At 48.3% G+C, this 23,049-nt stretch overlaps 1 protein-coding gene across 7 annotated transcripts in view; it reads right to left on the reverse strand.

The window, feature by feature from the left end:
- The window catches only part of Erg (ETS transcription factor ERG), a 99,655-nt gene that overhangs the window by 24,212 nt on the left and 52,394 nt on the right, over window positions 1-23,049 (reverse strand). For all 7 annotated transcript variants that reach the window (XM_052741289.1, XM_052741288.1, XM_052741287.1 and 4 more), the window contains exon 3: window positions 7,250-7,401. In XM_052741289.1, the coding sequence (XP_052597249.1) occupies window positions 7,250-7,401 (152 nt within the window). The remainder of the gene's footprint in view (window positions 1-7,249; window positions 7,402-23,049) is intronic.

Raw genomic sequence — 23,049 nt, forward strand, 5'->3', positions numbered from 1 at the left:
TTAACACTCTGGTTTGTTAGCCTTTGAGACGGCAGAGACCAAGGTAACATTGGTAAATGTCCCTTTGCGTACCTAAAAGCACATGTTACCTGTTACATGCAGAGCTCTGGAACGAACACACACACACACACACACACACACATACACACAATTTTGTCATTGACTTACAAATTACTGAGAAAGGTAAATCAAACTCATGCACTGAAATGGATTTGTCGGTTTCCCTCATCGCCATTTATTTATTTTGAGGCTATTTTACTAGGTACATATGTTTATCATCATTATGCCTTTCCTGTGAATTCAATATCATATAATAAACCTCCGTCATCCCCAATAAGGCTCTCTGTCTAAAATCTTATTTGTTTTATTTTAATTTTTCCCAGATTCTTATTAGTTTTTGATTAATATGTCTCATTCCAGCCGATTACTATCAATCATTTCAGTGTGTGTGTAAATGTATTTATAAATACACACAATTGCTTTGGGTGAGTTATTTCATTACTCCCTCTAGATTTTACACTTCCTGTTGCTTTGCTAGCTTTTTTCACCTCCGTCCCAGGCTCTAATTTTACTCCTTATTATTTTATGTGTATAGGTGTCCCTCTCTACATATTATGCACTACATGTGTGCAGTGCCAGTGGACGCCAGAAGAGGGCATCAGGCTCCCTGGAATTAAGAGCTACAGCAGCTGTGAGTCGCCATCTGGTGCTGGGAACGGAACTTAGGTCTTCTGCAAGAACAGCCAGTGCTCTTGGCCACTGCGAGCCATTGTTTAAACCTAAAACTGATCTATTTATGTTCATTCCCTCTCCTACTGCTTTGGCCATTTCCACGCTATTTCTCTTATTTAAAATAAATGTAAAGTTTTATTATCAAGGTTCTCTTTTTTTCTCAAGTAACAAAAGGAACATAGAAAGCTTCTTCTCCAATCCCTTCTCCTACATGATAACATTGCCATTCCACCTGTTCCTATGCCCCATCTAGGAGACTATGATGGTTATTGACACAGCCTAGAATGACCTGGGAAGAGATTCCCAATGAAGGATTGTCTATGTTGGGGTGGCCCATGAGTGTATCAATGAGAAATTGTATTAATTAAGTTGATTGATTTGGGAAGTCCCAGCCCGCTTCGGGCAGTACCATTCCCAAGGCAGGGATTCCTGAACAGCATACAAGTAGAGAAACGGTGTTGAGCATAAGCAAGCAAATAAGCATGCTACATGTGTGTATTTCTCTCTGCTCCCGACTGTGGATGTGATATGATAGCCATCTCGAGCTCCTGCCACTGTGACCCAGGGGGACCACGGAGGACCGTGATAAGAAATAAACCCTCACTGGGCGGTGGTGGCACACGCCTTTAATCCCAGCACTTGGGAGGCAGAGGCAGACGGATCTCTGTAAGTTCGAGCCCAGCCTGGTCTATAGAGCGAGTTCCAGGAAAGGCGCAAAGCTACACAGAGAAACCCTGTCTCGAAAAACCAAAAAAAAAAGAAAAGAAATAAACCCTCTCTCTCTTAAGTTACTTTTGCTGCCAGCAGCATAAGTGAAACCAAGAAGAGACTACATTTGTTACTTTGTACCCATCTTTCTTTAGAGTTATACTTAACCAACTTCTGCTTAAGGTCCATTTTTAAAACTTATTTTCCTGAAGAGAGGAACAGTTAGCAATAGACTCTCACTTTTGCTTGGAAATCTAATTCCACCCTCAATTAATATAGTAAATTTGACTAATTCTGTAGCTTCCTGTATATTCTCACAATGATTCTCTTCTTCACTTAGAATCCCTTGGAAAAGGTCATTGCAGAATCTCATCAATTCAGCAGACTCCACTGTGTCATCACCCAGCTCTTCTTGGGTGTTTTTAATTTGGGTCATACGGGATTAAGAGCTGTGTGGGAGTCACACAACCCTGGGCTAGAATTCTGACTTTTCCACAGCACTGGCCCGAGCATCCAGGGCAACTAACTCCCCTGGCATCATGATTTTGCTTCCTCAGGGGAGTGAGAACAGTGACCACTCCCTGCATCCTATCTTGGCAGGGCCTCACCATTTCCAGAAACGCTGTGTCCGAGTGCTTGACAATCATGTGTACACAGTAGGTGTCAGCTGTCATCATCTTATTTTGTAAAATTTCAGGCTTACATATAACCCCATGCAATTTCCTCAACCACCATCCAGCTACTAATTTCACAGATAAAGTGAACAGTGACTTCAGGGTTTCAGTTCTCATTTGTGTGGTGGTTTAGTCGGTGGGGTTGGCATAGCAGGAGTCCACACAGAAACATGACATAATGGACAAGGCCGCCAGGAGAGCGTGGTGGGGGGGACAAAGAAAGATGAGGACTGAGTATAGGATTTGTTTTTTAACCAATGGGTTCTTTGCAGACCTGGGCTTTGGCTCTGGCCCCACTCAGCTGTACAGGTGACTCTGGGACAGTGCCTTCATCTCTCTGAGTATTTGCTTTCTCATGTTTAAAGGGAGACATTGAACTGTGACTTCCAATCCCCATGCAACTCTCATGATCCTCTGATTCCCGCTTAATGAGTAACAATTACCGTCAGCCCGACAACTCGCCTTTACTGTCCCTACCTGCAGCTCTGGTGATTAGGGCGCCTTGGGCACCTTGTACAACTTACAATCCAGTCACACATAAATAACAAATGTCGGTGTGATGAAAATGTGTTGTGCTGTCAGAACCGCCCCCCCCTCGGGGGTGGGGGGATATGGGCAGGGTGAGATTCCAGTCCTAGTCACCCTTCTGGTCCCTGGTCCAGCTCAGCAACATCATTTTCAGGGATGGTCATGTCAGTCCCTTATCACTCTGAGAACTCCAAACCCTGTCACATGAAGCCACCGAAGAGTCCCCAGTAATCTGCTGCTGCCTCCCCCAGGCCGACTCCAGTGTTACTCACTCAGCCTTTCACAACGCCAGGCTGCCAAAAGCCTGGGTCATAACTGTGCAGCGTCTCCAAGGACACTGCTTTGAGGCATCTGTGCTGAAAGAAGCGCTGCCTCTCCTATAAAACAACGTTTTGTTTTCCCAAATTGCACTTTTTATCTTGGCTACCAGGAAGCTAAAAGCTACACTAGAGGCTTAACTACAGCATCTTGGCCAAACCTGTCACCAGCATGAATTCATCCTTCCTTCACGTGCTTTTAGCTTTCCATGTGTATTTTTAACTGCACTGCATTGAATCTGAATTTTAATTTGATCAGTAGTTTGGGTCATACTTCCGTGGCCAATAGTTTACAGCTCATAAAGCATCTCCGATCTATTTTAGAATGAAATGTCTTTGTCTCTATTTATATAAGTATATACATGCCTTGTGGAATGTAGAGTGAAACAAAAGTGTGATAAGAAACGATTGGTTAGATGTCATAAGAGAAGCAATTTGCTAGAGAATTATTAAGCATGTAGACGGGAGCACTGAAAAGAGGTCTGGAAGGATAAGCAGAGTTTGTCAGCAAGGGAAGGAAGAGGGTACCACAGCTGCACAAACAGCACAGGACAGGCACTGAGGCTGAAGAGGCAGGGTATGCACAGCAGTATGCCTGGGGGCTGGGGGACAGCCGAGGAAGAGAGAAGAAGCTGAGGGAAACAGAGGAGGCTGAGGAAAAAGGGATCATGATAGCTGGAAGTGGAACTTCCATGACCTGTCTTTTATAATGCCCCCCTTTGCTCCGATATTCTAGAACACTCAGCAGTCATTAATTTGAGCTCTCATACATTCTCCTGTCACCCACCTGAGTGGGCAGAGCAACCTCAGTGCTCTTTGACTGTCTCCTAAGAGCCTAGTATCTGAGCAACGGATGCTCAGTGGACACTTCCTGGGTGATTCAACACGGAAGGGCTGGGTAAGATGCAATGCCAGGGCTTTCCACCATGAGTGTTTGGAGACGGAGAAGAAAGAACAGCCTCATAGGCGCCTTTGTCCACGGTGATGGAACACAGGAAAAGCTTAGAGAATGCAGAGCGAGGGAAGATGTGGGTGTGGCCACTCAGTCTCTGAGATACTGATATCAAAGGGTTTGAACCGATTGTTTTAAAAGCCAAAACTAAAATGTTGGAAAAAAAAAAAAAAGAGTTGTTTGAAGAGCTCAACATTTTAGCACCTATTTTAGGGAATAAACAAAAAGAAAAATCTTTCAAAAATGCTATAAACTGCTAAAACCAGAGGTCTTATTGCAATTGTTCAGCATTTCGCAACATTTAAGAATGTCATGAAGACTGTGACCTTGCCCTCCTCTGTAGCTGCACACTCCATTAGCACATCTTGGTATACAGCACCAATAATGAAATAGCAGCCTCGATTCCACGCACTTCTGAGAATCACAAAGGCATGTCGGCCGGTCGTGGTACACGCCTTTAATCCCAGTACCTGGGAGGCAGAGGCGAGTGGATCTCTGTGAGTTCAAGGCCAGCCTGGTCCACAGAGTGAGTTCCAGGACAGTCAGGGCTACACAGAGAAACCCTGTCTCAAAAAACAAAACAAACACAAACAAACAAACAAAGAAGAATCACAGAGGCACACCATCACACAGAGGACACTGTCCTTGACGGCAGACTCTCGGCTCCGTATGTAGTGGGAATTCACTGTTTCGACACACTGGCCTGTGGCCACAGCCTTGGAAACACCGGGAAATCAGACTTCTGAGTTAAACCTACTAGATTTGGGCTGTTGTTAGGAACCGAGAACAGGAGACAGCGCTGTTTGGGGACTTGGTGCCATCTGTCACAGCGGAAATCTGAGCTGACACAAAATGGAGCTGAGGAATGATCTTTTCCCAGACTACAGACACAGAACAATCATTCTGGGTTTCAGTCAACACATTACCTGAGCTGTTCAGCACTTCATTACAAAGTGGGCTTTGGTTTGATGATTTTGCCTGTGCAGGTGTTCCGAGCAGGCTTAAAACAGGTGAGGCTAAGCTAGTATGTCTACTAGAGGAGTGTAGTAAATGTATTTGTTACAAACAGTATCTCAATAATGAACTCATTGCTATGCAATCTCATAGCTAGTACAGGAATGCACACATGTTCATGTTTACACGGATACCATGTGTACCACACATGTCTCCTTTGATGTTAAATTCTCCATTTTGTCCACACACCTCATTCCTTGACTCTAAAGTTGAGTCCATCCTGCTTTTGAATATGTCTGTACATAGGATATTTCTTCAATTCATTTTGCCACAAGAAGCAGTGTAAATATACCTGATCATGGTATATCCATCACGAACATGCCTATGGTTACCCCTCATGAGTATTTTCTGAGCTTCTTAGCTCCTGAGTGGGTCTCAAGGTCAAAATTAATGGAATAACTTTTCAAAATGAACTCTAACTCTAACAGTTCTAGAGTGCAGAGTTGCCAAGCCCTGCATTTGAACTCAGTCTCTGTCTCTGTCTCCCTCTCTGTCTCTCCCTCTCTCCCTCTCCCTCTCTGTCTCTCTCTGTCTCTCTCTGTCTCTCTCTCTCATCTCTCTGATATGAATGTCAGCATGTAGTGATGGAAAGATCAAATGCTTGAAAGTAGTTAAGGCTTCAGTTCACATTGTTGGGTACCAGGCACTGCATCTAACCAGCAGGAGTTCCAGGAGCCAGTCAGACTCGGGTCTGGTGATTTCAATGTGTAGAGCTCTCCTCACCCCAAAGGTGTCTGAATGAGATGTCTAGAAATCCTGTGCTGCTGCTAAAGGGATAGATAGAATAGCTGCTGTGTGTGTGTGTGTGTGTGTGTGTGTGTGTGTGTGTGTGTGTGTGTGTTCATCTGTGGACATGTGAACACACATACCTGGAACTTGACCAATAACTGAAAAATTCACAACTTGCAAAATCATCCACAGCTCACTCTCTTACCAACACCATTAACTGAATAACTGCCTACATTGGCATGAAGCAACCCAAAAAGGGGACAGCTGAAAGAAAGCTTCCTTCAGAATGAAGAAACAGCCCTCTACCCAATGCCAACTGGAGCCCATCTGCAGAAGCCTCCTTTGGTCTGTCCAGCCAGCACTGAACAAGTGCCTATGAATAAGACCCGCTGACACTCTGACTTGACCAGACTGATTCTTCACCTCATTTCCCCATGTGGAACGACCAAAGACTGGCCTCACTAGAAAAGACTTTGATAACATTAAAGCACCCCGATGATATCTCAGAAATACAAGATGGCCCAACGCAGCACCACCCGTCATGATTCTACAAGACAAGATGGATGTTTCAGGCAGGCCTCTGCTCAGCTTGGTCCTCTATCTTACTTGATTAAGACTTTGTTTGCCCCAGATGAAGAAATGAAGTTTTAAGGAGGAAGGCAAAGAGGCAGGTGGGCTAGGGTGGGCTCCCCTTGGGTTTCTACTTCCTCCTATTCACATCCGGCCATGCCCCCCTTGTCCTTCTATCCACATTCTCAGTCTCCGGTGTAGCCGGCACACATAAAGAACAGAGTCCATGAGAACTGCCCCCATGCGAAGGCACATTGGCAAGCAAGGTGACTTCGGAGCATGCAGCTCAGTGGATGCTGAGTAAAGCCAAATGGATGGTCTGAGTATATGCCACCCATCTTCAAACAAATATCTGGAGGAGTTCTGGCCCATGGGACCGCCACCGCTATGTCCCCTGACAGTCTTACTACAGGCCTAAAGGAGGACCCCGGTGGTGGCCTGATAACAGAGTCATCTTTCTGGTCTGCTGGAAGTCTTGTCGTGACATACCTGAAGGGACCCCCCACTTTGGTGACACATTTCGTAGGCCTGTATTTGCATGAGTCTCTGCATGCTGAACTCCCCTGCTTGGAAGATGACAGAGCAAGGGGGGGACATGACACCACGGGGGGTTTGGTCCTGCTTACTGCTGCTCTTCACAGAGATGCGCTGAGCTGGACACTCGAGCCGGGGACCGTGGAGCTGACGCAAGCTTTGCCACGCATACCCTTGACCACTCCGACAAGGAGTGTGCCAGCAGCTAGACCTCCTTTGTCCTACCTGTCCTTGGTTAACACCCAGAGTGCTGACATGTGCCAGGCAGTACGGCTGGCCCTGGAGAAGGTGCTCACGTCCTCGTGAGAGAGGACGATAAGGATGAAGGAAGGAGACAGACTGGGGCTGAGGGACAGGGGTGAAGCAGAGAGCAGCCCCAGGCAGGAATGCTGGGCCTATCGTCCCTGACAGAGATGTGTGGAAGACAGAGATGGCCATCTTTCCTGGAAGGAATTGTTGGTTAACCAGAGCGAAACTCCAAGGCCTCTGACCTGCAGGGACGATCACTCTGCGCTCGTTTGTGGTCATGTTGGGGGGTGGCATGTGCTTCTCCTCCATGTAGCTGCCGTAGCTCATCCCCACAGTATCAGGGCTGCCCACCATCTTCCCACCTTTGCTCACACTGCATTCATCGGGCGAGTTCCTGTGGGAGGAGAAGACAAATCCTTCTGTTAGTAGGGTACACAAGGAGCAGGGCTCGGGACTTGTGATGTATGGAGGCGTCCAGTGAGAGGCGATGTGGGAAAGACTGTGAAAGCATTAAAAAAGTCAGAATATTGTGGTGCCCTGAATTCACATGTTGAAGCTATAAACCCCATGTGGTGGTATAGAGATGTCACCAGATTTAGCCCAGGGCATGAGGATAGAGCCAGTAACAAAAGGATGAGGGCAAGGTGAGGAACTGGGGGGTCGGCTCAGTGGGTAAATCATCTATGCAAACATAAAGATCTGAGTTGGATCCCCAGTACCTACTCAAAAGCCCGGCATGGGGAATGTACACCCACGGTCCTGGTGTTGCCCAGACAGTCTAGCCCATCGGTGAGCTTCATGCTTCAGGAAGACACTTTGTCTCAAATACTAAGGTGGAAAGTGACTGAGAAACACACCAGACTCTGAACTCTGACCTCCGCTGGCACACACATGAGTGTGCATACCTGCACACACATGCACACACACACATGTACGAGACCAACAAATATGAAGAAAGCAGAAAAGAACCTCCCCCCCGACCCGGCCCCTCACTGCTCCACTCCCTCCACGTGAGGATGCAGCCACCTCTAACCCATGGAGAAAGCCCTGGGGTTAGAGGACACCTTGACCTTGGCTGCCCCATCTGCAGAACCATGAGTGAAGTGTGCCTGTTGCCACGGCTCGGCAGCCTGCATTGCAGTCTGAGACCACGCTGGAGCCCACGTTCGGGAGAAACAGAACACGCAAGTGGGAAGCCAAGCTGCTGTCTGGCTTCTGTTTTGCTAGGCAGCTCCTTCTGAAACTGTCATGTCCAGACTCCCTCTGCGACACCTGGCTGGGAACACTCACGGGGAACAGAGAGCTGGTGTACACTCTTGCCCAGTGACAGGAAGCAGGGCCAGCAGGACAGACAGACACTGGGGCCCGGGCTGCTCAGCAATGCTCTCCTGGGGTGATGCTTCTTCTGAAACCTCAGTGAAAATCCCTTCTTGGATTCCCATCCCTGTGCCAAACCCAGGATCTGGAGTGCTGAGGACGCGTGGTGATGGGGGCCGAGGCACAGCCAGGAAGCTAGAGAAGGTGGGGACTGAGGTGAGGGAGGTGGTTGAAGAGGAGAGCCCAGCGGCCTGGGAGAACTCAGGAAGTGACCTGAAAATGGCACTGTGTTTGAGATGAGTTGTTCCCCACTGACCCTGGGAACAGGCCACAGGAACCATTAGTAAGGCAGTCATTGTCTTTGCAAAGAGACAAACATGCCTTTCTAGGAAAAAAAAAAAGTGTGTGTGTGTGTGTGTGTGTGTGTGTGTGTGTGTGTGTGTGTGTGTGTGTGTAAGTAAGTGATGTTTGAGAGCCATCAGAATCAGGCCTCATAGGTAAACATCAAGTAAGAAAACCAGTTTAGGGGCTGGAAAGACAGCTCAGCAGTTAAGGGCACTTGCTGCTCTTGCAGAGAATCCAAGTTCAGTTCCCAGCACCCACATGGTAGCTCCCAACCATCTGCAACTCCCACTTCAGGAGATCCAAAGCCCTCCTCTGACTGCTAAAGGCATCAGGCATGCACAGGCAAACGTGCATGCAAAACACACATACACATAAAATAAAATACATATTTTCTAAAAAAGAAGAAGAAATTCACTTTCATCAGAGAATGAAGAACAAATGGCTGTCTCCTCAGATGTGAGCCCACAGATGATGGCTAGCCCACAGATGGATAACCCTGGATCACCAGAGCAGTGGTATCTCTACATTCTGGCTACATTAACCAAAGTAGAATTTTGGAAGCATCTCTGAAACTCTACCCAGCACATGGATTCGCTGTGGTTTGGTTTCCATTTTCCGTATTCCTAGAAATCTTAGACACCCCAAGGACTCTTTAGATTTTTAATCTAGTGTTGAAATTCCGCCTCTACAGGGCTTTGTTTGTCTCCTCTGAGGCTTTCCAGCTTCAGCTTTGCAGGTAACCTGTAGAGCCACAAAACTTCAGGCTGGCCATGGACTTGACCTTCGAATCTGAGAAGGGCAAAAGCACCTAAGGCGGGTGTGCAGGGCTACTTTATGAGCAGGACAGAACTGAAATGGAGTAGTGAAATCCATTCCTCACCCAGAGGCCTTGGCGGAACTGTGGACAGGAATGCCTGGCTGAGGACCCGGTGCCCAGGAAGAGTTTACACAGTATCCAGGGCTTCGAAATAGATATTTCTCCTCAGCCTCACTTGCCAATGCATCCAGAACCACAGAGGAGCTCAGAGCTGGCACCAAGGAGATGGCACCAAGCTCTCTGAGCAGGTAACGCCAGCGTGACACCCCGAGGTCCTCGCAAGGCCTGGGAACACACAGCCTGTCTTGTAGAATACGCACAGCTGTACTGATACAAAGGCAATTTAAGAATAACAACTGTCCACGTTCCCACGGAGCAGGGCCTGTGTATTTCCAGTGCTGTCTACACATGCATGATTTCTGCTTGATGCTATAATATTTTCCTGGCTTCAAATGTTTATCTCTATGAGACTCATCCTAATACCAAACCCCACAGTATCTTTGCTTGAGACAGAGTTTCCTAATCCTTTGGAAAAATCCATCAACCTCGTGCGGTGTGAATGTTCTGGTGTATTTGTCTCAAAGATACTTGGGAGAGAGAAGTTAAGCATTTGGAGGAAAGTTTTTTGACAGTAGATGGTACCCAGGGCATGAAAGCAACATCAGAAATGACTGTAAAGTTCAAATCACTTGCTCATTCATTTAGGCAACTTATAGAGCACCTACTGTATACCAGGCACTGGCAGTTCTTTCTTATCCAGCAAAGGAATTAATCACCTGAACATCAAGGGCCCGAAAGATGTGGCATCTGGGGTTTAACCACCTCTTTGTCCATCATCACCTGAGTGTGTGCGAGTGTGTGTGTGTATGTGTGTGTGTGTGTGTGTGTGTGTGTGTGTGTGTGTGTGTGTGTATGTGTAGACCTATGAATGCCGTTGTGAGCATAAGGAGGCCAGAGCACAGCCGTGGGTGTTGGTCCTCACCTTCTTCCTTATTAATTGAGATAGGGTCTCCTATTGTCTACCACTGAGTATATCAAGCTAGCTGGCCCTGAAGTTTCTTCGGAGTCTCGTATCTGATCGCCCCACATTGCTTTACAAATACTAGAACACAAACACACACACATACACACACACACACACACCCTTGACCCTCACTTAATCCCTGACAGTTTAATTTTCCTAGCTGAGGACATGAGCTCCATACATGAATTTTTAGAGCTTTTCTATGAAATGAAGGAAACTCCCCCCCTCACCAAATCTGGATATAATGGGTTGCCATGTTGCATTTTGCCAGTGTGTGTGCCAAAAACTATATATAACTATTTAAAATACAGCCAAAGCCAGAGAGAGTAGATGTTGAAACATGAGGATTAGGAGTTTGGGGCCAGCCTGGGCTATGTAGTGAGACTCGGTCTCTAAACAAGCAAGCACACAAAGACAACGTAGGCAGCCTTTAGCAAAGTTTACTCTGTGTTCATTTCATAAGCTCAGGCATAATTCATGTTAGTGAGTTTCTAATCTCATCCTTCACCATAGAAAAGACCAAAAGGAAACCAGTAGACCCATCTTCAAAACTTCTGTCTCTAGAATAATAGATAAAATACATGATGTTTTATCCTATTCTATTTAGTTATTAAAAGAAGAAGAAAGGATGGAGCCATGATTCTGAACATTATAACTTTTTCAATAACTAAAGAAACCCTTTAACTCTGGAGGAAAGGCGCATCTTGCATGGTCCAGCGCCCGAAGCAGCTTCTCAACAAACACTAAGGAGCTGGAGCTGCTCTGTTCTCACCCCCATCTTGTCTGTGGTAATCCCTTAGGACCCATCACAGGAAGGCCCGGCACTGACGTGTGTGGGGCCCTGCCTAGTGGGAACCCGTCCTCAAAACAGCTCAACAGACGCCACCTACATCTTACAGAGGTGGAGAGCACACAAAAGATTAGGCTGGGTGGAGAGGTGGCTGAGTGGTTAAGAACACTGGCTGCTCTTCTATAGGACCTGGGTTCAATTCCCAACGTACACACGGCTTCTCACAACCATCTGTAACTCCAGTCCTGGGGGATCTGACGTCCACTAGCTTCCTTGGACACTGGACACACAAGCAGTGCACAGGCATGCACACAGCGCAAAACATCTACACACACAAAATAAGAAGGGGGTGGGGTGGGATAGAGATGCCCTGTCGAGACAAGTTAGAACGCAAGGTAGCCTGAACTCACCACCACACCTGCACAGAGTGAAGGGAAGAGGCTCTACTTTGAAAGACAAAAAACAAAACAAAACAAAACAAAAAACCTTAATTTGAGGTAGACAAGGACTTCTTGGGTCACATGCTGTTGTAGTTTAAAGTCTGCAGTGCAGCCCTGGCATGCTGTCCTAGCTGGAGATCTAGTCACTCCCTGGAACAGCCCATGTACAACAGACACACATAAGAACCAGGGCCAGCAGAAAGGAAATCTTTTTCAAAGTCATCAATTCAAGTATTGCTTTATTTAAGAAAAAGAAATCTTATCATACCAGAAACAGGCAAGTGTTCCTTTAAACACAGAAACTGTATTCCTTTAAACTCATAGAAACTGGAGAGATGGCTCAGAGGTTAGAAACACTGGCTGTACTTCCAGAGGACCCCAGCTCAGTTTTCAGCACCCACATCAAGCAGATCATAGCCACGTGTAAGTCCAGTCCCAGGGGGTGTGACACCCTCCTCTGACCTCCACGGGCGCCCACACACACATGGCATACACTTATACAGACACACATACATGTAAATTAAAAAAATATATATCTCGAAGAACAAAGTCTCACGTTCTCCAACTGAGCTTATCCTGTCCCCAAGTGCCGAGGGACCGTCGTAGTAAAGCAGCAGTGTTACAGATAAAGCATAGAAAGATAGGATGACTTGCCCAAAGCTACATGACCAGTCCGAGAAGAGCTGGCATTTAAACTCTGGTATCCAAGGTCCTGAATTCAAGCTCTTTCCCAGCGTACACTACAATTTCACTGGTACATCCACACAAGCAAGATGTGGTTGGATGGACTCTCAAAAGACTCCTTTCCTTCAGTACTGAATATTTTCCAAAGAATCTCCTCCTCAGAGTGGAGCTGGCTGGTAAGGACACGTGTTTTGTGGACTGAGTCGGGGGCACCCACATGGGAGGAAGGCAGAGCTTCTGAGAGAGTTCTGAAGAAGGCAGTGCCTGTGTGGACATACATATGATCCTGAAGTCTGGTTGAGTCACCAGACTCTGCAGTTGAAGGTCACATGCCATTCTCTAGAAGTTTCAGGAGGTGCCCTGCAGGGTGCATGCTTCACAGAGATGATGGATGGACATACGTAAGCACGAAAGAAAGGCAGAGCCGAAAGTTTCAGGCCAAGAGAGTTGAGTGGGAATGAACCCGACTCAGGTCATTGGCCCGTGAAGAGACGGTCAAGGACCAGGACAGACAACGGGCTGCTGGGAAGGCCACTGACCAGATTTTTAAGACCGAGTGGCGTACAGCCCAAGAAGAAAGTCTCTTTCAGTAGTTTCCATACATACTCCCCCGCCCCTTTTTTTAAAAGAAGAAGTAATAACCCTGGAAAAATCTACTGAGAAATATAAAATGAGGTCTTTTGAAAGTCTTCAAAAAAACAAAATAAACTTGGCATCTGCAATCTATTTTCTCACATGGTGTCTGCTTACAGCCAGGCAGATTCCATCATGGAATAAGCCCGCAGTAAACGGCAGAGCTGTGGCCATTAGCCTGGCAAGTGCAGCCGCTGTCCACGCTGCGTTACCTGTCACCACCCTTGTGAGTGTGAATGGCCCTCATTTATCCAGGAATGTCACCCGGTACAAACCCGAGCTCTCCAGTCACCTTCAGCCTGGGGTTCACCCTCCCTTAAGAACAGCTGGAGGGGGCACTGGGTCCTGTACAAGGTCAGCCAAGGTGGAACTTGGGAAACTTGAGGCATCTTTTTGTGTGTGATGGTAGAGCCGACCTGCCCAATCTGTCAAATACCTGGCTGTCCTTCAAGACCTGTCCTTCACCTAGCTCGCTCTCACTCCCCCGCACAGAAAGGTGACCCTCTACAGCTTTATTCTTTGTCCTACCCTGGGACATTCCTAGCTGTGCTTTCAAATGTCCTTGCTGCTATGACAGGGTTCTCCTTCCCAGAGACAAAGCCAAGTAGTCAGGTCCAACCTGCCTTTGTCCTTGAGCCACAGGGATAAGGGTGCACTCCCCAGCAAGCAGGGGCTGGGCACCCTGCCTTACTCCCCCACCCACAAATGTGCATGGAGCCTTCTACAGCAGGCATTGCCTCAGGTGACATCAGTGTCCCTGTCCTCAGGGGGCCACACCAGAGTGGCTAAGGCACCTTCACTTTACATCCCATAATGACCACATGCTAGGGCTGGGGTGCTAGCTCAGTCAGTAAAGTTCCTGCCTTACAAGGATGAGGATGTGAGCTCAATCCTCAGAGCCAAGTGAAAAATCAGCACAAGAGAGGTGGAGACAAGGGATCCCAGAGCTCACCGGTCAGCCAGCCTAGCTTCCTGGGTTCCTCCAGGCCAGAGAGAGACCCTGTCTCAGCTAACAAAACAAGGTGAGTGGTGCCTGAGGAATGATGGCCAAGGTTATCCTCTGGCTTCCACATGCATTTACACACAGGGGTACACACACACACATGCACAAACACACACATGCACACACACACACACAAACATACACACACAGAAACACACACACATATGCGCACACACACAAACACATACACACAAAGACACACACACACAAACACACACACACACACGCACACACACAGAAACACACACACATGTACACAAACACAAACACATACACACACATGCACACACAAACACATACACATACAAACACACACACAAACACACACACACAAATGCACACACAAATGTACACACACACACACACACACACACACGTTAATAAAGATTCATGGAGCTGTCCTAAGAGACAAGGATCGTTTCCATGAGTGGACCACCCCCACCCCACACAGGGCTGGCTTAGAGACGAGTTCTCCAGGCCTGGGTCCCACTGGAGTATAACTCAATCGAACCTCCTCCCCAAAGACCCTGCCTAGTGTTAATCAGCCAAACCACCCAACCCAGGTTTCACAGTGTGAATGGAAGCACAACTCCCCACAAAAGGTATTTTTAGGACCCCAGACAAGGAGCGGATTGTCTGGCCAGCTCCGGGGTAATTGGTGGGTCTGTTTTATTTCTGAATCAGACGCAGTGGAAAAGCTGCTTCAGACCCCACGGCCCAGGCAGCAGGTGGGGCTCGGCATGATTCATGTGCAACTCCAGGCTCAAACTGAAACCATGCATGTTTGTCTTCACAGCTGCCTGTTATTTTTACTCTGGCTAAATATTCTCTTACACCTGGAATCTCTGCCTCTTCCCAGCAACCCTGTCCCTCCCCCTTTCCGAAGCAGTCGAAGGCAAAATTAATTAAACGTTAACTCGACAACAGTTAGTTCTTTGTCTCCCAAAAGGGGCTTGACATTTCCCCAAGAAGTTTAATTATTTAAATACATGCTTCTATTTATAGCCAAAAATGACTATCAGCAAGACAGTACCTCATTTGGGTCTTGAAAACTAGAGGGAAATTCAAAATTTGTGGAGGGATTGCTATTTGGGATTAGAATATTCTATAGAATATGATGTCTATAGTTCCACAGTGGAGATCAGATACAACATCTCAGCTACGTGTGAGTTTCTTTAGCTTTATCTGAAATACATTTTTCAGAGAGAAATCACTGAGTCATCATTCTGGGGCTGTGACGGGTTATGTGTATGTGATGCATGTATTGTGTGTGTATGTGTGTATTCATGTGTATGTGTGTGGTGTATGGAGTGTGTATGCATGTGTTTGATACTGTGTGTACATGTGTGTTGTATGTATTGTGTGTGTATTCATGTATATGTGTGTGTTGTATGTAGTGTGTATGTGTGTATTCATGTGTATGTGTGTGGTGTATGTAGTGTGTATGTGTGTATTCATGTGTATGTGTGTGGTGTATGTAGTGTGTATGTGTTTGATACTGTGTAATACATGTGTGTGCATGCCTGAGGAAGCCAGAGGTTGATGTCAGACGTCACTCCTCAGTCTATTCCCAGCTTGTTTTTTAAGACAGGGTCTCTCACTGGGACTGACAGCTTACCAATTAGTCTAGGCTAGCTTGCCAAGGAGACCCAGGGGGGTCTACCGGTCTCTGTCCCGACCTGAGGGTAAGATTAGAGGTGAGGTGCTACGCTACCACACCCAGCTTTCACATGGACGCTAGGATCCAAACTCAGGTCCTCACAGAAAACACGTTACTGGGCTACTTCCCCGTCCCCAAGCTTTGGATTTTTATGTTTTAAAACATGTAAATTCTGATAAACTGAAATGACTTTACTTTCAAGACAGAAAATGCCAAAGCAAAGGCCCTTCCCCCCAGCAGCAGCCCTTCAGCAACCCTAGGCGGGGATCGCAGCCCTGTGTCTCTTCGGTTACAAAATAGTCTGCATGTTTGGCCCCCAAGGGAGTAAAGACGGCAGGACCCTGAGGAGAAGGAGGAAGGGAGTGAGACAGCAAACAGCAGCGCCTGCCTCCGTGCCCCTTCCTCACCTTGCCCTCTGTACACCCATGTCTCACTTTTGCAGCACGGTGAGATAACCTTCACCAAGACATGGGGTCCACACAAGTAAAAGGAGCCATTGCCAACAGGCCTCTCTGTGGCAGGTGTGGGTGGGTCCCCACGGGATTCTGATGTAGGAACCCAACGTGATGGAGTTGGGTGGATTCTGGGAGGATGCTGGGACCCAAGAATGGAGTCTTCCCCTCAGGATAGGGTTGGTGTCTTTATATAAGACAACTCCAGGCCTGGGGGAATGGCTCAATGGATAAAACGCTTGTCACGCAAGAGTTCAGATACCCAGCACCCACATAAGAGCCAAGTGGGTGTGGCCGCCTACCTATAATCCCAGAGCTTGTGGGGCAGAGACAAGGGATCCCCGGGTTAACTAGATAGCTAGACAGACGAGCTAGTAGAAAACTTCCAGGTTCAGTGAGACACCCAGCCTTCGCGGTAAGTTATCTGATCAACCTCTGGTGCTCACAGACTGCAAACAGGCATCCAGCAGCAGAGAGATGGAGAGAGAGAGACGCAGAGAGAGAGAGAGAGAGATGAGAGAGAAAGAGAAGAGACAGAGACAGCAAGAGAAACAGAAGGACACAGAGACAGAAAGAGACAGAGACATAGAGATAGAGAAACAGAGACAGATGGAGATACAGAGAGACGGGCAGAGACAGAGACAGAGAGACAGACAAAGACAGAGACAGAGAGAGAACAAAGAGTTTGTTCCTCAGTCATGCAAGGGTGCAGCAGGAAGCTACCCTCAGTGAACAGGAAACAGGTGCTCACCAGACACCAAATCCACCAGTTCCCTGGTGCTGAGTTTCTCGGTCTCTCGAAATATGAGGAATACACTTCTGTTGTTTATAAGCTACCCAGTCTTGGGTATTTTTCTCATAGAAACCCAAGCTGACTAAGACACTCACCATGACTGTTAGGAAAAACCACTCATTTGAGAGTCTCCAAGGTCTGTGCCAGCCACAGCCTGGAGGGCAGCTGAGCTTAATTAGGAGGTAACTTGCTTGCCAATTCAAGTCAGAGCCCCAAGGCAGAAAGGAGCAAATGCAATTAGTCCAGGGAATGTCACTGACCCCCAAATAATGCCTAAGGCTCCCCAAGTACAAGGAAACATATGTATCGCAAACCCAAGCGAGAAAAAAAAGTGGGAAAAGAAGCCTGTGAACTGCTTCAAATATTTAACACGAGTTAGCTGCACATAGAGAGCTCTTGCCATTAAAAACCTGTGTTAGGAATTGTTTGTAGCAAGGCACCATTTCTAACACAGTGACACATAGAAACTGTGAAGAGTGAGCCCCTGAAACACAACTTTTAAAGTTTTATTTCTAGGGCAGTGGATATTCACCGAGGGCCGCTGTAAAGGGTCCACCGTTAAGACTTCGAGGTGCAGTTCCCACGGGAGATACAAAGGTGAAGGGAGGTGAAACAGCGGCGCTGACCAGCTCAAGTGCAGACATGAGACCACAGAGAGCGAAGGGGGCACACACCACCGCGTTACCATTCCCCGCACAAGACCTTGCTGTCCCTGCCAGCAAAGAGAATGTCCAGCTATGTGGGGAGTCCAGAGGGAATGAAAACGGACGTGGGACTGAGGACAAAATGCCGATGGCGGGTGGGCTAGAGCTGGCGATATAACCTTCAGAAATTCCAAGAACTTCAGTAGGAAAAAAAACCAAAACAGATGAGTCTAACTATAATTTCGCCATCTTGTAGTCTCACTAAGGAAACTGGATATCCTCTATGGTAAAATACTCTAAACAGTAACTGCCTTACAGAAATGTTGGCCAATGGTGGCTTTCTCCAGCTCTCTCTCCTGGCCCCTAGAGCAGATCTCACCCTTACCTCAATCATCACAGGGTCCTAGGCATTCTCTGTGTTTAGATTACCTGTTGCTGATCTCTGGAGACATTTTTGTTGTTGCTGTTTTTTTGAGACAGGGTTTCTCTGTGTAGTTTGGTCCCTGTCCTGGATCTCGCTCTGTAGACCAGGCTGGCCTCAAACTCACAGAGATCCACCTGGCTCTGCCTCCCAGTGCTGGGATTAAAGGTGTGCGCCACCACCCCCGGCCTGGAGATATTTTTTTTTTTGTCTTGTTAATCACTCATTTGAGGCCTGGTCTTATATAGACCAGGTGACTCTCAAACACTCCACGTAGCTAAGGCTGACCTTGAACTCCTAATCCGCCTGCCGCTGCCTTGAGAGTCCTGGGATTATAGGTGGGAACCACCTTGCCTATCTTACGCAAATCTGGGTGTGACACCCAGGGCTGTGAATGAGAGACAAGCACACTACCAACTAAACCATCCCCCTTGGGGGGATGAGCGACATCCCCCTTGACAGACTGTATGTCCCTGCAGCCCCATCTTTACGGCAGTGAGCAGAAACAATATTGCTGAAGATGCTACCACCTGCTGCTGGGGAGTCTGGGTCTCCTTCACACACGGTGAGCAGGCGGAGTCAGGCCATTGCTGGAGGGGGTGGTGCCTGCTATCCTGTGACACCAACATCCCTCGGCCTCCATTGCCCCAAACTTAGGGAATCCTCATTACACACACACACACACACACACACACACACACACACACACACACACAGTGTCTTTCAGACATTGCCAGCCTCCACCTGTAGGCAAAACTCCCTTGGGCTGGGACCCATTGGTGGGCTGCGTGAAGGTTTACAGAACCAACGGAGGCAAGAGAGCCCATCATTTTACCTGGTCTTTGTAGGAGCCGAGTCACAGAGTGAAAGCTGTCACTGAAAAGCAGCCTGGGCTGTGAGTCCAAGGTGCTTTCCAGCTCTGGTTTGCCCACCGAGTGCTTGATTTATAACCTCTACCCTGTCCCTGACTCCTTCCTTCCTCACACTGTTCACCCCAGAGCAGGGCACTTAGCTCCATTCCCAGAGAATGCACATCCCGCAACGCCTCTCCTTGCCCCTGTCACTCTGCTGCTCTGCAGAGCCCCAGGACAACACACCCCAGTGCCTTGTTGAGCACCCAGCCCTCAGCCTCAGCCCCGGAGCCAGCAAGACCCACGGAGTCTGAGGAAACTCGCAGCCCTCCTTCACTGGCAAGCTTGCTCTGCAGTAAAGCCAAGGTCCTTCACAGGGACCTCTGCAAACCCACCTCCGGTCCCTCCCCCTGGTCACTACACGTCAAGTGGACAGGCTCCTTGTGGTTTCAGGCTAATCCCAGGGCCTTCGCAGGGCACCCCCTTACTAGGATGCTCTTCCACTGTTTGACCAAGAGATCTCCTCCTTCTCTGCTGTTGGGTGTGTAATCAGATGTCACTTTCTAAGGTGACTCTGTTGGGCCACCTTGTCTGGAACTGCCTTCCTCTTCTCCCAGCTCGTTGTGTATTTTAACGAGTCAGCGGATCAAATGGCTGCCTCCCTCCCTTACACACCCAACAGCCAAGGCTCTTATCGCTCCAGCCTTAGAATACTGACTGTACATAGCAGGTGCTTCACGAACCCAGTGGAATGAATTGACTGTAAATAACCATCATGTCTGAGATCAAAGGGCCAATCAAGTGGCCCACGGCCCTTTCTATGACCTTCCTCACGCTCCACGGGGCACACTCTTAAAGTGGTTCATCACCGGGCAGGAGATGCAGCTCAGTTGGTAGCACAGTTGCCTGTCATGCGTGAGGTGCTCAGTTCAGTTCCCAGCACTACATAAATCAGGTCTGGTGGTACTTTCCTGTAATCCCAGCCATTTTGAAGGTGGAGGCAGAGGGATCAAGAGTTCAAGGTGATCCCTAGCTACGCTGCCTCACGCGTAAGGCGCGTCTTCAGATACATGAGACCCTGTACCACAGTTTAAAAAAGAAAACTCTAAGATACATCTTGCTATCTGACCACAGGCTGGAGTGAGGCAGGTCCCACATGATTTCCCAGGCTACACCAAGAGCCAAGGCCCAGGGAACTCCATCTCTTACCTCCCAGACCCCACCAGGCACAGGATCCTCATGGAGAGTTAAGAGAGATGTGTGGATGGGTGGACAGACCTCCGAAGCACAGCTCCCTCTGTCTGCCGCTCACTGGCTCAGATAATGGGCTGTTTCTCTCCTCCCTCGGTGGCGCCCCAAAGTGGTGCTTCTCAGTCACCAGGACACCCTGCAGTGTTCCTCACAGTCATGCAGATTTAGCCCACATCTCTTCAGACTCCAGAGCCTGAGGATCTGCGCAGACTTGTCCCCAGGTCCTGGCTCAGGACCTCAGTTTGAGAAGCACCACCCCAGGGAGACCCTCATCTGACAGAATCAATGAGTTCTTGGCTCCAAGAAGTTTGGGGACAGGCCTGGGAGGCCAGTTTATGACATGCCAGTAGCTGTGGGACCACAGGCAGGCCACTAAGAATTGCCATTAAGGAAATGTGGTATCTATACACATGGAATATTTTTCAGCCATAAAAAGAGCAAACTTATCTAGTTCACAGATAAAGAAGAGAAGAGTCTCAGAAAGACGAATTTCATGGTTTTTGTCATTTATGATTCTTAACAGATTTTTTTTTTACTGATACATAAAATCACATATGAATACAGGACATGAAAGTGTAAGTACCACTGTCTAGATTGAAAGAGTGGGGAGCGCCAAGCAAAGAGATGAGGCGGTCTCTGAGGTATGTGTTCAATGTATGGTACGGATTTCTATGGATATTTAAAATAAAAGAAGAATTGCCATTGTGAGCGGCCAGCAAAGGCACTACTACCCAAGGCAGCTGTTTGAACCGGCTGCCTGGGCCAGGGAGCACAGGGCTGGGAGACAGCCTGCTGGGCAGAGCCCCTCCACCTGGCAGGGGAGGCAGTTGGTATGGCCACGCCTTCGGGAACACTAGCTCTGGCCCTTGTGGCCAGCCTACAGTGAGCCACGGATATCCCACTGCAAATGGAGGTGTGGGAGGCTGGCAGCTGGGAGAGGCTGGTGCCCCTGGGGACCCTTTGTGTACAGCGCTGGTGGCTGGTTTCAGCTTTGTACCCTGCCAGCCTCCGATTGTGGGAACCCCAGGGTATTTCCTGTGAGGGAGGTCTGAGTGGAAAAGGGGAGAGACAAGATTACCACCGAACCCTGAAGCTGGGAGGTGACAATGGCCAGTGTCTACAGGACAACTTGAAATTAGCTTCTGTCTGCAAGAATCCTGCATGGCCCAGCCAGACCCACAAGGACTTCCCTGGTGTCTCCTGCAGTGGCGGAGGCGGCGGCAGTGGCTGCTCCCTCCTCTCTGCTGTCCCTTCCTTATGTTTTATAAAAACAAACTGAATGGCAACAATGCTCACCCTGCCCCTTGGGTTTTATTTCAGGAGCTTGTAAGCACGGTGGGCCTGAGGCTCAGCAGTATTCCACCACTGCGCTGTCCCACTCTCCTTTCTCCTTCCCTCCCACTCCCTTGTCCCTCCCCTCTCCCCTCCCTCCTCTTCCTCCTCTGCCCCGTGGGGAGAGAGGTGGCCTGGCTCTGGCCAGCACAAGGCTGTACAATGCACTTGTCTCATGAAGCCATGTAAAGAGCAGCAGAGCCCATGCAGGTCCTAGGCCGGATGCCACAGCCAGAGCCCAGGGTCTGAACTTGGCTTCCAAAGGCATATCACTTCAGGAAGACCTATCCATGCAAGCCCAGGTCAGAGGCAGTCAGGAGAAGCCACTGGCCTGGGGACAAGGAGATGGGCCAAGTCTTTGGCAGACCTGAAGGGAATCAACACAGCCCATCACGAGTCTCCTCCCGTCACTTGACCACAGGTGAGCCATGCCCAGCCCTAGGCTTCTAAGTACTGAGGTCCTCAGTCGAGGAAGGACGTCCCCAACCCCTGCCTCCACCACAGCACTTCTCAGTGTAGTGGCAAGATCCCACACTCTCAGTACTTACAAGCCAGAAGCAGGAAGATCCCGAGTTCAAAGCCAGCTTGGGTTATATAGTGGGACTCTGCCTCAAAAAAAAAAAAAAAAACTACAAACAAAAAGCAAGCAAGCAAACAAATAAACACCCCTGGGGATAAAAGCCAGACACACAGCGGTGGCCACCTTCTCAGAGTGCGGGCCAGCTCCACCCCACCCACCTCCCCAGGCTGCCCCAGTGGCCATGATGCTAACAGCTCCTTGGAAGCTCCATGATTGACACCTGTGCTAACACCACACTAGCAGCTGACGCAATGGTTTCCAGCACTTATGAAACACAACACTTTAAACATATTTAGCACTGAGACATACGTGTAACAAAGAGACCCTCTCATGGCTGCAGGGTGAAAAGCGTTCTGGGTGTTGAGCCCAGCACTGCTGGTTGCCAGCGAAACTCTGAGTCTTTCTAAGCTACATGTCTGGGCTAGCCAGCCAACAGCCTGCTCAGCCGTTTCCTCATCCATCAGATGGGAACAGGCCTTCCTCCTAGTGCTGATTAGAGGATCAATGACCTACTAGAGATAAAGGGACTTGGTGTTCGCGAAACACAAGGAAATGGGAACTGTTCTTAGGACCTTGTGTATAATGGAGATCATAGGGGATTTAAAAGAAATCATCCTATCTTTGTCCCTGGGTTTTACATTCATTCCCCTAGGTATATATAGCATAACATAATGGAAATTAATGCTACCCACCTTTGTCTGTCTGTCTGTCTCTCTCTCTCTCTTTCAGGGTGAGGGTGTCACAATACATATTAAGGAATTCCTACAGCTTTTTTGAGACCGGTCTTCTTGTAGTTTGACACTGTTTATACGTCAGGCTAGCTGGCCCTCCCGCTTCCCGCCAGTCCCCCGTGTCTGCCTCCCATCTTGTTGCAAGGGTACTGCTATTACAGACGTATGCTACTATCCCTAGCTTTGTGTGGGTGCAGGGGATTTGAACTCAAGTACTCATGCTCATGTGGCAAATACACCATCCACTGAGCAATCTCCCTATCCCTCTTGCTAC

The sequence above is a fragment of the Peromyscus californicus genome, unplaced genomic scaffold, assembly GCF_007827085.1.
Source record: "Peromyscus californicus insignis strain IS unplaced genomic scaffold, ASM782708v3 Scaffold_16__1_contigs__length_79575227, whole genome shotgun sequence".
Classification (NCBI taxonomy): Eukaryota; Metazoa; Chordata; class Mammalia; order Rodentia; family Cricetidae; genus Peromyscus; species Peromyscus californicus.